Genomic DNA, 17,828 nt, shown 5'->3' on the forward strand with positions numbered 1-17,828 from the left:
TTTTTTTTAACTAAAACAACAACAATAACAATATTCAAATCTCATTGTAAGATTTTTTTTTTTAACTAGACGTGCCCTTCGCCAAAGGTAGAGACTAGAGAGACTGTTTCCATTAATATCCTCTAACATAAGAATCACGAGCCCACTTTAAGGACAAAAGTATGGGGTTACAAAAAAAATTAGGACAAAAAGTAAAGGGGAAAACATAAGAAATGTATGAAAAGTATCCTAACGCCTAAAAACATAAGAAGGTAATTATATTATCAAAAAAAAAAAAAAAAAAACTGATAAAATTGCAAAATTGATGCAATGGTTTTTCATTTTATGTGGCTAAGGTCCAAACGTTTAAAAAGTTGTAGATTTTGTCATTTTCAACATATTTTATTGTGGTTTTGATGCTCTTGTTAATTTTAACATTTTGGTTGTTAACTTTTTTTTAAAATGACTACTTTACTATCATTTCTGCAACCAAACTACGAGGATTGTTTTTACATATTTTTTTTATTTAAATTATTATATATTTATAAATATTGTCTTTAATATATATTATTTATATATTAATAAATACTAGTATTTTATTAGATTATTAATTTCTTTTAATTATTTTTTTTTAAATTTGTTTGTTATCGGATATTTTAATTGGATTATTATACATGAATAAATATTATTTTTAATATATAATATTTATATATTAATAAATATTATTATATTGGATTATTACTTTATTTTAGTTATTTTTGTTTATTGGAGTAATTCTTTATTGGATTATTATATATTAATAAATATTATTTTTAATTTATAATATTCATATCCTAATAAATATTATAAATTTATTTTAGTTCAATTTTTTAATTTTTTTTTTGGATTAATTCTTTTTTATTAGAATATTACTTTTAATTTATTATTTTCTTTATATAATAAATATTATTTAATATATTATTAATTTATTTTTATTGGATGATATTAATTCTTTTTAATTTTATTAGTTCCACCACAAATTTGTCGGAATACACAAAAAAGCCGCCTCTCATCAACAAAAATCATCGGGATCAAAGTCAAACACCTTTATCGGAGGTTCAACGTAAACCCTAACAACTTTTTCCGCCCAACATCACTGGTAGCCACCTGCGACAACCTTTTCACAATCTGTTGGAATTATCTATATCTCACACAATGTGCAACAAACTCCTATAAACATTAAAAGTGTTGGTGGTGATCGGGTGATGGTAATGGTGTTATTATAGATGACTATCATCATCGTTGGTTGGAAAAGGTTGGTGGGTTTCTGTCCGACCTCCGATGAAGATATTTTGTGTTCCCGACGATTTTTGATGATGAGAGGCAACGTTTTCTTGTATTATGACGACTTTGTGGTGGAATTAATAAAATTAAAAAGAATTAATAGTATACATTAAAAATAAACTAATAATCTAATAATCCATCAAAATAGTATTTATTATATAAAGAAAATAATAAATTAAAAGTAATAATCGAATAAAAATAATTGTCACACCCCAAAACCACGAACGGCGGAAACGTTCAGGGGTGGAGGACGTCATGTACAGTATCACAATAGTGTAATATAATAAACAAGCAACAACATCATCCATTGCATTATAAGTAGAGTTTTAATACATGTGTGTTCTTCCATAATGTACAACAATAAAATGAATAATCAAAATAAGGCGAGTCTTGTCTGTGCTCCATCTTCTCAAAAACCTGACCATCGCACCTGTCTAACTGATGACCTGAGAATACAAGTTATTTTGAAAGAGAGTATCAGCTTTAAAGCTGGTGAATTCATAAGTAATTAATTTTCTTTGTCTTGCTTATGAAAATCTATTATGAAAGCCATGTAAAACTTTAAATGAAAATGTTGATGTAAGTATGAAAAACCCTAAAAAATCCCTTATTTTCTATTAGTCTTCTACCAAGACCCAAATGTTTAGTTATGACAATGTAGTCTTCTACCAAGACCCGAATGTTTAGTTATGACAATGTAGTCTTCTACCAAGACCCGAATGTTTTGTTATGATAATGTAGTCTTCTACCAAGACTTAAATGTTCTGTAAGTAAAATGATAGATTTTCCATTCTATTGACTAGTACTAAATGTGCTTAGTCTAACTCATCGTTTATGTAAATATATCACAAAATAAAGTAAAATAGGAAAACGTTATGATAGTCTTCTACCAAGACTTAAATGTTCTGTAAGTAAAATGATAGATTTTCCATTCTATTGACTAGTACCAAATGTGCTTAGTCTAACTCATCGTTTATGTGAATATATCACAAAATAAAGTAAAATAGGAAAACGTTATGATAGTCTTCTACCAAGACTTAAATGTTCTGTAAGTAAAATGATAGATTTTCCATTCTATTGACTAGTACTAAATGTGCTTAGTCTAACTCATCGTTTATGTGAATATATCACAAAATAAAGTAAGACAGGAAAAATATAATCATGTAAGTGTTATTATCTTGGGTTACCAGGACAAACACGACATCGCAGTAAGCGATATGTATAACCTAATGAACCTCCGAAAATGGTCTAATTGTCCTCTATAGCAGCAGCAGGTTGGAGGAAGGGTTAGTCCCGTAAAGGTACTCCTAGTATAAGTAATAACCGTAGGCATCCGTAGATGTTCATCGACCACTGGTGCTAATCAGTTGGGATTCTGAATGGTTAGTCCCGTCTAAATATCTCGAGGTACTGGGGATAGGGTCCCGTCTAAATATCCCGAGGTACTGGGGGATAGGGTCCCGTCTAAATATCCCGAGGTACTGGGGGATAGGGTCCCGTCTAAATATCCCGAGGTACTGGGGGATAAGGAGGATAAGTTACACAGAAGGTACTAATAATCATCCTCGCAATTCGAGATACAAGTATTCATGTAAGTAATACACAGGTAAATGTATCTACGTAAAGGTACTCATGTAAGGTATTCATGTATCATGTAAGCATATGTAAATGTACTCATGTATCAGGTAATGTACTAGTAAAGACTCATGAATGAACTGACTCTTGTGTGATTCCTTGTAATAGGAATAATGTTTGATATCTTCAAATCATCCCTATGATAATTTACTGAAAGGTAATTAGTTGTTCAAGTAGGTTTATACAATCTTAATACTCAAGGGTGTGGGAAACTAAATGAAAGATGTAAACCATAATCTCTAACATATATATGAACATATGCGTATAAGTATAGTTTGGTTCAAGAAGGTAAAATTAATGGTTTTGTAAGATATCTAAGAGTTTTGAACAATAATTAAGAGTGACTTGATGTCATTTTAATAAACATTTCAAAACTAATACTTTTGTTATCAAGGTATTTTAAGATAGAAAACCATTTCATGTGTCACCTTTTGAAATATGTGAAATCTACTGAGTGAAAACACAGTTATAAAATACATAAGATTGATTTAATAACATATTGTTTTCTACTTGTATTCCCCTCCCCCCCCCCCCCCCCATTAAAGCATTTAAAATCATTTAAAACATTGATTAAGGGGTATGAACTGACCTGTTGTTGGTAGTTTAGATGAACTAGACGGTGTAGGATTGTTAGGCGTCAAGTGAGGGCTTGTACACACACTACGATCCTAATGAACATATAATCACACATATGTGCACTCAATTAGTCTCAAATCACTAATTGATAATGTTAAGACATCATAGACATAATAAACACTTTATATAAGTGTTTTAAGCCCTAAGGATTGCATCTAAGCTATTGTGGGACAAGGCACTTGTGTTTAGGGTTCCAAAGGACCCCGTATATGAGTTTACTCCCCATATACCATCACACATGGAGTTTACGGTTGTAAACTCTTGAGTTTACGGCCGTAAACTCCCAACCATGGGGGTATTGTGTGTTTTGAAGTCCCAAATGATTCCTAGAATTATTCCAACTTGGTGGTTCAATTCTTGAAAGGGTTTAAGGCCTAGAAACACTCCCTAGAGGAGTTTACGGCCCCAAGGCCATTTCCTTTGGATTTTACAGCCGTTAACTCCCTTGGAATGGTGTTTTTGTTGTTTTCAAGTCTCTTGCATATGAAGGATAGGTTCTAGACTTTTACCTAAAGCATATGAAGGCATTAGGCACACTTTGGTGCCCCTTTAATGAGTTTACGGCTCATGAACCATGTCATGGCCGTAAACTCACTTTGCAAGGTGATTCTTATGTGTTTAATGCCCTTGATTTATTGGGAACAAGTCTAGGTAAAAGTCCAAGGCTTTAGGTGCCATAAAAGCACCATTTGAGCTTGAATTTGGAGTTTACAGCCTAAGAAACTCTTGGGCCGTGAACTCCCAAACTTGGGTGGTTCTTGCTTGATTTCATGTCCCTAACATACATATAAATGAGTCTAAGGCAGTAGCATAACACAAGGGTCGGTCTCGGCTTTGTTTCGGGAGTTTACCGCCCAAGAACACCTTGGGGAGTAAACTCCTAAATCTAGTGATTTAGCCTTCTAAATCATGTTATTAACACATATAAAGCTTTCTAACACTACTAGAAAGAGGTACTCACATTTTGGTATAAAAACCTGAAGATCCGTGAGAGAGAAAATGGCTTTTCTCTAGCTGGAAATGTGAATAATGAATGAATTTGGTTCAGAATTCTATTTATAGTCCTGAGATATTTCTGGCAGAAAATATTTTTATTCCTGAAATGATTTCTCATATAACAGAGTGTCGGAATAACAGTGTTGCACAAAACCCTAGTGCAACCACTCTCCTAATATCTCCTTAAGGGTAAATCCTGAAGAACTGCCAAACTTCTACCCGAAGTCTGAAATTTCACTGAAACTGTTCTAACCTCTATTGGCTTGATATGGCTTGTTCAGAATGGAAATTTCGGGTTGTCACAATAATTATTCCAAAAAAGAAATTAAAAAAACTTAGCAAAAGAAATTAATAATCCAATAATGTAATATTTATTAGAATATAAATAATATGTATTTAAAACACTATTTTTTTAATATATAATAATCTAATAAAAAAGAATTACTCCATAAAAAATTATCTAAAATAAATTAAAAATCCAAAAAAATAATATTTATCAATATATAAATATTATACATTAAAAATTATATTATTCATATATAATAATCAAATAAGAAAGGAATTAAAAATATATATAATTAAAAGAAATTAATAATCTTATAAAATAATATTTATTGATATATAAATATTATATATTAAAATAACATTTATTAATATATATATAACTCAAGAAAATTAAAAAGAAGATATGTGAAAATGGTCCTTGTAGTTTCGTTGTAGAAATGGTTCCTGAGAGTAAATCGGTAAAACAGTCATTTTAAAAAAAGTTAACAAACAAGTTGTTAAAGTTAACGGAAGAAAGACCAAAATCACAACAAAACTTATTGAAAATGACCAAATCTACAACTTTTCAAAAATTTAGACCTTTGCCACATAAATGAAAAACCACAATGACCATTTTTGCAATTTTATCAAAAAAAAAAAAAACTGTAATATTCCTTCCCTTGGTTTTCGGGCAATCGACATCATTCCCAACACAATATTGAATATTGATTGTCATATATGTGCGATGTACTAACAATGTTCAACCACATATCATCCCCATTTGTACAACTTCCATCTTCTCATGTGACTTCTTAATTGTGATCCAGGCAACAAATTCGGCATAATTGTCACCATATAAAATAGGACAAGACTCAAGACTGCTTTGAGTATCCTCTACTTTAATCATCCCGTTTTTACACATCATCCTCAACACCATTTCCAGATTTCCTTATGGATTATAGACTGTAAAAACTTAGAAATTATCTTTCTAATGCCGGTTAGAATAACTATAATATGTAATAAACCCAGACCCAAATTATTTTCAAATGTCAAAGAAATTGTGGCTTCGGGTCATGTTATCAAAACATAAGACTTTATATAATATATAAATCCATTTTCATCATGCCTAAACTTTTTAAATGTTTATAAATGGTCTCCACTTAATTTATATATTTATTTAATCTTTTAAAAAAAATCATAAGACAAACAAAACATTCAGTTGACAATTTCAAAGGCATTGATGAGATACTTTTAATGATGCAATTTTTTGAAAGCTATATTTTAACGACTTACTTGTGTAACGTCTATTTTTATAGTTAATATATATATATATATATATATATATATATATATATATATATATATATATATATATATATATATATATATATATATATGGGCCAAAGCATCCAAAAAAACACATCACGATCTCTCCATTTCCAAGGCCGAAGCAAATATGCTCTATGAATCCATTAATTTTATATTCAATCATTAAATATCCTTGTGTATTTTCTTTAAAGAAAAAGAAAAACGATAATAATAATACTTAACCATGGTACCAATATAAATAATATTGAGATATTGTAATTTTAATTTAGTATCAAATTATAAATAAATAAAGTTAATAGATTGAAATGAATAACATTTTAAAATAAAAATTGTAGAAACAAGGGGCATATGTAGAACATTTAATGTAAAGTGAAGAGTATAAATAATTTTTTAATGGATTTTGGTGTGAGTGAGAGGTAATAAAAAGATGTAGGTTGAGTTTGTAAAAACCTAATAAATATAAATGTTGTTTTTTTGTAAAATTTTAAATCTTTGATAAAAAAAGAATATACATAGAATATTTTTGGGTGTTATATATAATGTAATGAATTTGAAACGATTTAGTGCTTACAATATCTTTTAAACTGTATTTAAAAGTTATATAAAAAATGTAAGAAATTTAGGGTTTGTGGTAGAGATCTGAATACAAACTTGGATCATGAGTACATTTTTCAAACTGATATTTATATCTTATGTCTGGGTTACAAAAAATTCAGTCTAGAATAATCCAAGTGGACACTTACGATTCTAGGCACAGAAACCGTAAGTCAATTTGCTAGAGAGATTCTGTGAGAGTTTGATGAAAATGAGAGCTAAAAATTTGTACCCTCTTTTGAGAAGGAAGAGTCGTTTATATATTAAACAACATTAGGGTTTTATTAGGGTTGGGCGGTCATTAGTTGCTTTGGAAGTAAGTCAAGATAATCCGGATTTAATGAGGATTTAGGGTTATCAAAACTAACGAGTTTTGTTAGTGTTATCATAATCGTCCTCAAGAAATTGAATTTTCCACTATGTCCCCATATGTAAAATTCAGCGGGACCCCAACCAGGGGCTCTGCCCCTTGGACCCCGCTAGGGGCGCTACCCCTAGATCCCGCCAAAGGGGCGTTGCCCCCAGACCCCCGACTAGTCGTCGAACCGGCTTCTAATTCGATCTTATACATGCGTGCACTCCGCATAACGCCATACATATATTATAATACAAATTATAAAGCCCTTTAGCTCACATGTTAGTTCCAGTTACTTAAAATAACATGGTGACACTAAAAACACCAACAAAAAATAATGTTAAAGGTTGGAAATGGCCTTATGGTACTAAATAAGAATCGTTGAATTTTAATTCATACATAAGCTGGAATCGATTCAAAGATAATTTATACACAAGATAGAATCAATTCAATATTTAACTAAAGCTTAAGAAAGAAGGATTGCAACCACACACAATGAAATCTACTTAAAGTTTGGTTGGGTTAAATTGTGTTTCAAACTATTTATTAAAAAAAAGTTGAAAATCTAAGCCTAACCTAGCAACCCAGCATGTTTACCTTAGACCTGGCAATGGGGCGGGTTTGGAGCGAATCGACCTTAATCCAAACCTATTCAACAAATTTCAAAATCCGATCCAAACCCGCTCCGTAACCCGCAGGGTTTTGAATAATCATACTCATACTCTTATCCACCGAATCAGCAAATATCCAAACCCGCCCCGTAACCTGTAGGTTTTTTGAATAATCAAACACATTTTACTTAAATCATAAAACCACATTTATTAAATAAAATTAAGTTTTGATTTAGAAAACACAGTATGTACTCGAGGACTTTCTATTGGAATTAAAATCATTATTTTAGTTACTTCCGATTGGTTTTTGACCGTCGATTGCATTGATAGAGAATAGCAATTACAAACTTTCTTCCGGTTGATAAATGACCTTATTGATTTATAAATGAAATTGGTGATTACATGTTGAAATATAAATGAAATGAAATCATGACTCTTGTGAGAAGACTGGAAGTCTAGAAGTTGAGTCCTCGAGTCTTATGTAAAAACAATATAGTCTTTGGCCTTTTCTCTTTGGACTTCTAATTGGAATTTAATGTAAACTTTAGGCAATATAAAATATAAATTTATATTTCTAAAACTTATATAGGGCGGATTATAAACGGAGCGGATCGGTGATGATCCATACCCGAACATTTTAATAAAAGGGTTAGCGGATACGGTCATTAACAGGTAAACAGATCAAAAACTATGCTCCAAACCCGTATAATTGTTAAGGGTTTGGATCGGATCAACGTCAAAACCCGTTCGATTGTCTGGCCTAGTTTAACTAAAAGAGTTTGAGATTTTACAACTCAACTCAACTTGTTAAAAAAATGGATTGAGTTTCATTAACTTAGTTTATTTTTTTCTCCAACCCAACATGTTTAATAAATATGCTGCACTTGGGTTCACCTTTTTAATTTTAATATTTAAAATCAAAAAAAAAATTTACACATATTTTAATAAGTTACAAACTTCGATAATTACTCAAATGTTTGAAGAAAATACAACCACAAACAAACTGATTTTCATTTTCACCAACTTGACTTTAATTTTCGGGATGACTTTCATCTTAATCGTATATCTTTTGTCATGATGACTCCACATAGTTCAAACAAAGTGAGAATGTAAAATTGAATGGTTTCTGTTCTTTCTGTTAGCATGCTTTTTATATTTATCAAATCAAAAACAATTAAAAATAAAAATATTTATATTAATTAAACATAAAATAAAAATAATTATTATATTTAAATAGGTTGCCAGGTCAAAATCACATTAAGTTTCAAACTGTAACTCAACTCAAGTAATTAAACAGATTAAATTGGTTGACTCATTTAACTTAAAATCTTGAACATGTTATTTTTACCAACTCTAATCACTACTTGATGTCACACAACACAAAACCCTAGAAATTGGTGTTATTAGAGACATATTCTTGAAGTCATTTCCCCTTTTTTGGAGCCCTTGTAAACATATCTTTAATGTTATGTGAATTCGTCTCTATTTTTACCTTTTTATTTCGGGTTACTCTCTTGTCGCTCCCTACCTGTTCCTGATTTTTTTTCTTTTTTGATATAATCAAAAATGTGAAATAAGTCACAACAGAAAATGTTTATAACAGGAAAAAACTTAATAAATAAATAAGTAAAAACAGGGATTTAATATGGTGTTTACACAAACACAATACCTGTGTGGGTTTAAATGAAAAATCAGAAGTTGGTGAAGGAGAAGAGATGATTTCTGTTTTTGGTGGCTTAATTTGAACTGCCTCATCAATATTTAGCCTGAAAATTTTCTTTGAATTTGTCATCCGAATAAAAAAAAAAAAATAAATAAATAAACAGAATTGTTACAATTAGTACCTAAGATTGTTGCGTAGAAGCTTCAACCATGGCTCATCTTCCATGTATTCACCCAAAATCATGACTGCATCAATCACTACACAAAAAAAATAATAAATAAATAAATAAAATAAATGGTTGTTATGGATTTATTCAGTTGGCTTTTTTGTATTATTGAAAGCAAGATAATTAAATTTATTCCATAAATAATAAAAACATACAACATACATGTTTCCTTTTCAGTTTGAGCAGCATAGTTTTTATCCAGTTTGAGAAGGGTCTGCTTTAGTTGTTGTACCTACCAATCATCAATTAAAAAGTCAAACGGTCAAACCTCAAGACTGACATACAAAAAGTCAAACAAATTTTATTTTAGTTACTTTACATAAAAATTATTCAAGAAGAAATGAAAAGCTACCTTAAAATACATCCAAGATAAAACCTTTGAGTCATTGAGTCTAAAAAACTTTATGGATCCAATCTCTGATACATAATTCAAAGATAAAATAATATCAACAAATGAAAATATAGTATATAAAAAATAAAATATCTTTGAAAAACAAAAGTAAAACTACAAAATTTACCTTTACAATCACAAACAACTTCCATTGACTTTTCAGCAATTGATGATAAATGATGATAACCAGGATAATTTTGAATGTAAATAATCTCATCAAGTTGCCTAAACTTCCCTAAATCATTTCCATTCTGCAGTATAAAAATATCAAGACTTGATTCAATAATATAACAATTAACTTAATCCAATATATTTTTAAGAATATTATTTTACAAATTGTTAGTACCTTCATTCGTGCTTTATCAAATATTGGCAAAAGAATGAAAACAGGGTCAACAGGAGTAGCAGCATACAATCTACCATCTGTGAACATATAAACAACATTAAAAAAACTTCTTGGAAAAATCAAAAATGTAAATAAAAAGGATCTATAAAGTGATAATGGCATAATGTTGTTATGTGATTAAGTAAGTTTACCTTCAGTAATATAATCTCCCATGAACCAAGACCCATGAGATTGTTTAAACCAGTTGAGTTCTTGAAGGCATCCATTCATCATCAGGTAACTGGCAGTTTCTCCTGTTATTCATATGCAAAATTGCAGCTGTAAATGAAAGGTTGATTTTTGAAGATTTGGAATGCATAATGATACATAGAGTGTTCAAAATATACTGATAGTTGCGTTGTTTAACAAATAAAGGTGATCAATGTAGCAAGTAAAACACTAAAACTACCAGTTTTTGGATGGCGAAGTTCCAGAAAGTGTCCCATGTCGTCTCCAGTAGCAGAAGGATCTCCTTCTGCAGTAATCATATTAGGACATCGTTAATAATCATGTATTTGGTGGATTCACAGAAGACGCTGAAAGGAGTTGTAATTAAAATTAAAGGATAAAGAAACGAGAAATGCGATGAACATGAAAGGGTTGACGGATACCTGATGAAGAAACAAGAAGACGAGTGTCCTCCACACCTTCAAACCAATCCATTGCCTGTAGCCTGTAACTTGAGGAGATGGGGAAATGAGGAATTAGGTTTAACATGTTGATTTAATGTCTAGAATCCTACAATCATATAACAGAAATGAAAGATAAACAACTTTCGCATCTGGCATCTAGCTACTATCACATACACAGGAAAAAAAAAAAACGAGATAGTGAATGTTTCTAATTTAAAGCTCTTATGCATCAATGGATAAATTCAGTGAACCAACAAATTATTCTAACAGAAGCCAGGGAAAAAAAAAAAAGAAGAATAAAGCTTGGGAAAAAAATCGACAGCAGGAAAAAAAACAAGATAGCAGGAAAAATTGACCAAAAACGAACCTAGCAGTGGGGTCTCCGGCCACCGGTGTTGCTGTGGTGGTGTGACGGTCTCCGGCCGGTGGCTTCACGGGGGAGAAGGTGGCGAGCTTGGAGGAAACGATCGACAAGAAGAATGGATGGAGGCGTCTCTGATTTGTGTAGATGTATATTGTTTATTAGGTTAAGGGATATTTGCTCTAAGTTACTACGCGCCAAAAAGTTAAACCCCGCCCTTTCCTATATTCTATAGACGCACACAAAAAAAAAATATATATATATATATATATATATATATATATATATATATATATATATATATATATATATATATATATATATATATATATATATAAATAATAATAATAATAATAAGGGATAATGACTTTAAAGGGTAACGAACTTTCGACTTTTGTCACATTTAGTCACTAAACTTTTTTTCGTTATCTATTTGCCATTGAACTATTGAAACTGTTCATATTTTACCCTTATGACCGGCAATATTGCCGGTCATAAGGGTAAAATATGAACAGTTTCAATAGTTCAATAGCTAGATAACGAAAAAAAGTTTAGTGACTAAATATGAGCAAAATCGAAAGTTCGTTTCTCTCTAAAAAGTTCAATGACTAAATGTGAACAAGCTTTCTCTTGTATTATGTTTTAGCAAATTATTTATTTTTGTTAAATTGTAGTAACATTTGTTGATGAAGAAATCTATGAAATAAAAAAAAAAAACAAAACCCTGAAAATATATTTAAAAAAAAAACACAAAAAACCAAAACCGAAATAAAAAACCAATGGTTTGACATTTTCCAAAATAAAAAATCAAAATTTCCAATCTGATTTTGGTTTTACAAAAAAATGAACCATTCTCACTGATGTGAATTATGACCATTGGTTTGGTATGCAGAATTTGTGACATCCCATGAATATGTAGTTACAACATCGTCTGAACTCGTAATTCATAATAAGGGTTAGAGTATCATCGCATGAATACGTAGTTACAACATTGCCTGAACTCGTAATTCATCACCTACAGGTTATGGGCCTGCTGGTGTTTCCACTAGGTTGTCTAGAATAGTCCGTGGTCGCCATCTATACTCTGGTAGATGACTATATCGCCACATTGCCGGTTAAGGTTATGGTATCTCCTTTCATCCTACATCACATATTCATCATCATCTATTTACCTAATTATCATCACCTTTCTATCATCACCTATCTCTCATCATATTATTTCATCACACACCAACTATTTCATCTACCCATGTTTCATCCGCAACATATTTGTAGATATAAAATAAATATACCATTTAAATCTTTTAAAACATGTATAAAATCGTTCATCCAGCATAGACAACAAGTATTCAAATAATATGCACACATAACACGTAATTTATATAAAATACTTCATATCTACGTGTAAAATGAAAATAACTATATATACCATAAAAATCCCATAAATGCTTCCTAACTTCGAACCCCAAGGTTTACTCTACTAAAGCTTCATATTCTCGACTCTCTGGACCTAGAAGGGTCCAGATCTATCACACCAAAAAGCTCAAGATAGGTCTTCCTCTCACTCTACACACTCAAGCTCGCTAGGGTTCTCACTTATGGGAAAGGTAGTCGCAATTGAAGCCATAAGTGCCTTTAAATATGGCTCGGGCCCAAAGATTTAGGGTTTCTGCCAACAGCGCGGACTCGTTGAGTCGCCTCACCGACTCGTCGAGTCCATTCATTAATCTGAGTCATCAGTCGCGACCTTACTCGACGAGTTGAGGCGTCAACTCGTCGAGTCTCTATTCTTAAATCAAAAGAAAAATACTTAAATTATGACACCTGGAAATCCGGATGTTACATTTTGTTTTTTTATTTCATAGATTTCTTCATCAACAAATGTTGCTACAATTAAACAAAAATAAATAATTTGCTAAAACATAATACAATAGGAAGTTTGTTCACATTTAGTCATTGGACTTTTTAGAGGGAAACGGACTTTCGATTTTGTTCACATTTAGTCACTAAACTTTTTTTCGTTATCTATTTGCCACTAAACTATTGAAACTGTTCACATTTTACCCTTATGATCGGTAACAGCCGGTCATAAGGGTAAAATATGAACAGTTTCAATAGTTCAATGGCAAATAGATAACGAAAAAAAGTTTAGTGACTAAATATGACAAAAGTCGAAAGTTCGTTACCCTTTCAAGTCATTATCCCTAATAATAATAATAAAACAAAGTCGAAGTTGGTTAACCTCTTGAATTATTTTTCCTTTATTCATTTACAGGAGATCTCTGATATTTATTATTGTTTCTCTTTAAAACATAACGCACGAAAGAAAATTATTCGTACATGTATAATTTTGTAAAGCATTTGAATATTTATAAGGGGAATCTTAATTAAGCAGGTGCATTTCAAGACTAAATTTACATTTCCAATCAAATGATTTATCGTATTATGGATTATGGACAAGTCTACAAACGAGTGGAATCACAAGTGCTGTGATTTTTAAGTTACTTGGCTTTAAGATCGAATTCAGGGGATAAAATACAACATTAATAGTATAAGATCATGTAGCTTTTACAGACACGTCACCATAATATACATTGAGATAAACGTTTATGTTGATAAAGATAATTTGCAGAGAGTTGTTGATAACTAATCACAGTAAAAATAAAATGGACCATGTTTTAACGAAGTTACTCATTCGAAACGCTCTTCATATACGTTATAGTCTAAGAAGGTTACGGTATTTGATACTTTTGCAGCTTTAATTTCATTTAACTTTTTGAGGGAAATAACTGAAGAGGGTAACCCGTTGTTAAGTTTGTTCTCATTTGGTCCCTTTACTTTTTTTTGTATCCAATATATCATCGAACTTGTTGTTTGTGTTCATCATAACCCTTTCACCGGCTATCATAGGTCAAAAGGGTTATGGTGAACACAAACAACAAGTTCGATGGTATATTGAGTACAAAAAAAAATGGACAAAATGAGAATAAACTCAACAGTTAGTTACCCTCTATAGTCATTTTCCCTTCTCCATTTGACTACCACACCATACTATATTATTATCGTCTTCATTTTTCCTTTTGGGGTCGTATAATAATTTTATTACGTATTTTTTTAATAAAATGTAATTTAATAAAATTAATAAAAGGAAAAACACTTCACTAATTTAATTAAAACAATTACATAGCTAAAAAACGACAATTAATTAAAAACACTATATATAAAACGAAAAATTTAAAATAAAAATACTACTTGCAATATTTTTTTATGATGTCCGCTCTAGCCTTAAAACCATATCGAACTCATTTTCAATTAGATTATCGAAGGGTTTTGGTAAAAAATTACATATCCCGACTTCTTTGTTTCTCCTCTCGAACTCTTTGCTTCTCCTCTCTACCTTTCTTTTTCTCCTCCAACTTCTCATTTTCAAAATTCAGATAAATCTCAAAATTCAAATTATAAAATTTCAAATACCTAGTAGCTCTGTGAATGTCATCTCATTTTCCCGTTCCCGATGTATTCGATGAAGAGCCTTTCTTTTTCATCTTATCTCGACCCATCGGTCGAACTACCTCTTCAAGATCAAGCTCATCCATTTTGTTCAAATCAACCCCAAAATATGCATCCGATGAAATAGTGTAACTTGTATCAAAAACTTTGGTTCTTTTTGAATCGCCTTTTTCTCTACCAAAATCTTTTATCCATTTTCGGTAGTTGGATAAAAACCTCCAAATATCGAGAAACTTGAACTTGTCTCATATAGTAGACATATGAAGGCATCCCTCCTAACATTCCATCATGTAAATCCTAACCGGATCCTTAAACCTAACTAGCATGCGATTCACAGATTCACAAATCAAAGTATATCATAAAACATGTATGGGTATTTTGGAAAAAACTTACTTGAGCTTTGTCGATTGCATGCACCACACATTTCTCTTTTGTTAGAAACCATTTTTAGAAAACATTTCTTTTTGAAAAATTATACCAAACCCTCAGTCTCAGTTCAGACACACCCGGGAGTATGTCCAAATCCCTCAAACTAAGGCTTTGATACCAACTCGTAATGTCCCAAAATTATGACAAAATAATTTTGATTTTAAATTAATAAAACTATTATCCAAAACATCATCATAAAACCATGATGGAACAAAGTGTATCAATTACATCATAAAACATCAGAGTAATCATAAAATGTTGAACGAGGTGGTGTGTGCATTGCAATCATCTCGATCTCTTCCCTTTTGAACCAGAAGTACCTGAAATCATAAACTGAATCCCGTAATCACAAAACTTAGTGAGTTTTCCAAAATACCACACCATATACATAATAAATTCATAATGGGCCCCACCTGTCATCGGTCCCTACCCGACATTGAGCCCCGCTCGGTATACAAATCTGTCATTTATCAGGCCCCGCTCGACATCGGGCTCCCCGACATACATATAAACATATAACAGATAAACACATAGTACATGCAATAATCACAAAAATAAAAAGCATAAATAATGGTCATGGGGCCCCACCCGGTAAGCATACAAGCACATAACACATGCAAAAGTCACGCAGACATCTAGCATCCTAACATAACAAACCATATGCCAACAATGGTGCTTTTGACCCGCTAAAATACAGTGAGGAAACTCACCTCTAGCTGTTGAAATACGCAAAAGAATCTTTGCTTGATGGTCAGGAAAAATCCTCGCGCTATCATCATCAAATCATATCCAATTATTAATTGGATCTCGACCCAGCCAGTAATTTAAGCTACTTAGCCCATAACCAGGATAAAGGACCATTTTTACCCTTTTTATTACTTGACCCAAAACCAAGTCCCAACCCAACTACTAAAAAGACCCAAATCCTAAATGCCAACCTAAGGCCCACTTATGGCCCAATTGCAACGTTCCAAAAATAAGACCCAAAACTTTAATTTTTAATTTAATAAAATCAATATTCTAAAACATCATCAATACAATCCAGATAAAATAAGTGTTTCAAGCATCATCACAAATCAGAGTAAATCACAAAATGCGGAACAAAGTGGTGTTTGCTCTGTAATCATCCCAAGTTCTTCCCCTTTGGAACCAGAGGTACCTGGAACATAAATTGAAAATGATAAGCACAAATCTTAGTGAGTTCCCCAAGATACCATATACCATACATATATAGCATATAACGGGCCCCGCCCAATGAGTATAATGGGCCTTGTCCTAATTCGCATAACGAGCCCCACCCTAACTCGAATAACGGGCCCCATTCTAACTCGCATAATGGGCCCCGTCCACATACAATTCATATAAGCATAAAAGGTAATAGCATACAGAATAACCATCGGGCCCCGCCCAGTAACCATACAACACATACACACACAAAGTGACACACAGACAACAAGTAAACTAACATAACAAGTCATGGGTCGACATTAGTGCCTTCGACCTGCTAATCACAGTGAGGAAACTCACCTCGAATTGTTGAATCACACTGAAAGATCCATGACTGTTGGTCCGAAAAATCCCCAAGCTATCAATACCAATTAACATCCAACTAGAATTAAATTCCAATCCATAACCATCAGATGTTACTTAGGGTAAAAGGACCATTTTACCCCTTACCTAGTTTGGTCCAAGACTAAGGCCCAAACCTGCAATCCAAAAATGCTCAAATCCTAATTAATCTTGCGGAAGGCATTTTCGAAAATTCTAGGGTTAGCAAACCCTAAAATTTGAAATCATAAGGGTCAAAGGAAAGGGATTAAAAAACCCTAACAAAGTTTCGAAACTAGGGTTTAGAAACCCTGATTTCAAAAAAATCTAAGCCCTAGGGTATAAAAGCCATAAACCCTAATTTTGTCAAGTTCAATCTATTGTATCAAATCTAATAGAAAACAAAAACTAAAAGCTCAGATACCACTAGTGGGTTTTATACAAACAATTTGTGACAACTCGAAATTTCTAGCTTGTACAAACCATTCACTTCAATCAAAGTCAGACTTGTTTCATCTAACTTTTAGCACTATTTAGAGTCTGTTTGAGCATTCTGAGCTTAGTACACCATAGGAGTGAGTGAAAGGAAATGCCAATTGAGGTTGTAACCAATCAAACTAGCCATAAACCCTCAAATGAGGAGTTTACGACCAAGGACCATTAGTTTACGGCCGTAAACTCATGGAGGCCGTAAACTCCATGCTATATATACAAACCTTGGCCATTTTCAATCACTTTTTACCACTTCCATGCCTAGAACTCGATTTCTCTCCCAAGGATCTTAAGGTCTTGCTTCCAAACTTCAATAATGTAAGTGATTCCTTCCTTTTGTGAGTTAATACATCTCTTCTTCTTTATTCACTCTTGAATTCATCCACAAATTCATCTTTTGGGTCTAGATCTTCAAGATCCTCAAGAACATCAAGAACATTTAAGTGTTTTAGGCCGAAAACACCCTCAT

General features: G+C 31.9%; 1 protein-coding gene across 3 annotated transcripts; it reads right to left on the reverse strand.

The window, feature by feature from the left end:
* Window positions 1-7,501: 7,501 nt before the first annotated feature.
* On the reverse strand, window positions 7,502-11,606 carry LOC111897279 (uncharacterized). 3 transcript variants are annotated; one of them, XM_052764396.1, is made up of 11 exons: window positions 11,387-11,570; window positions 10,999-11,060; window positions 10,797-10,862; window positions 10,540-10,641; window positions 10,349-10,425; window positions 10,130-10,253; window positions 9,964-10,028; window positions 9,774-9,843; window positions 9,567-9,642; window positions 9,392-9,488; window positions 7,502-7,876 (listed from the first exon to the last, which is right to left on the reverse strand). In XM_052764396.1, the coding sequence occupies exons 2-11, from the start codon at window positions 11,048-11,050 to the stop codon at window positions 7,760-7,762; spliced, it is 846 nt and encodes a 281-aa protein (XP_052620356.1). In that variant the 5' UTR covers window positions 11,051-11,060; window positions 11,387-11,570; the 3' UTR covers window positions 7,502-7,759. The 3 variants fall into 3 exon arrangements, with proteins under 3 accessions (XP_052620356.1, XP_023749010.1, XP_023749011.1); XM_023893242.3 differs by lacking the exon at window positions 7,502-7,876 and adding an exon at window positions 8,929-9,268 and having other exon boundaries at window positions 11,387-11,606; XM_023893243.3 differs by lacking the exon at window positions 7,502-7,876 and adding an exon at window positions 8,929-9,268 and having other exon boundaries at window positions 10,999-11,066; window positions 11,387-11,567.
* Window positions 11,607-17,828: the final 6,222 nt, after the last annotated feature.

The sequence above is a fragment of the Lactuca sativa genome, chromosome 5, assembly GCF_002870075.4.
Source record: "Lactuca sativa cultivar Salinas chromosome 5, Lsat_Salinas_v11, whole genome shotgun sequence".
NCBI lineage: Eukaryota > Viridiplantae > Streptophyta > Magnoliopsida > Asterales > Asteraceae > Lactuca > Lactuca sativa.

Coding starts and splice junctions, on each gene's coding strand:
- LOC111897279 (XM_023893242.3), bottom strand. CDS start 11,050: ATGGATTGGTTTGAAGGTGTGGAGGACACTCGTCTTCTTGTTTCTTCA. Junction 10,863..10,998: donor TCTTCTTGTTTCTTCATCAG/GTATCCGTCAAC, acceptor TGATTACTGCAG/AAGGAGATCCTTCTGCTACT. Junction 10,029..10,129: donor AGTTGTTTGTGATTGTAAAG/GTAAATTTTGTA, acceptor ATTATGTATCAG/AGATTGGATCCATAAAGTTT.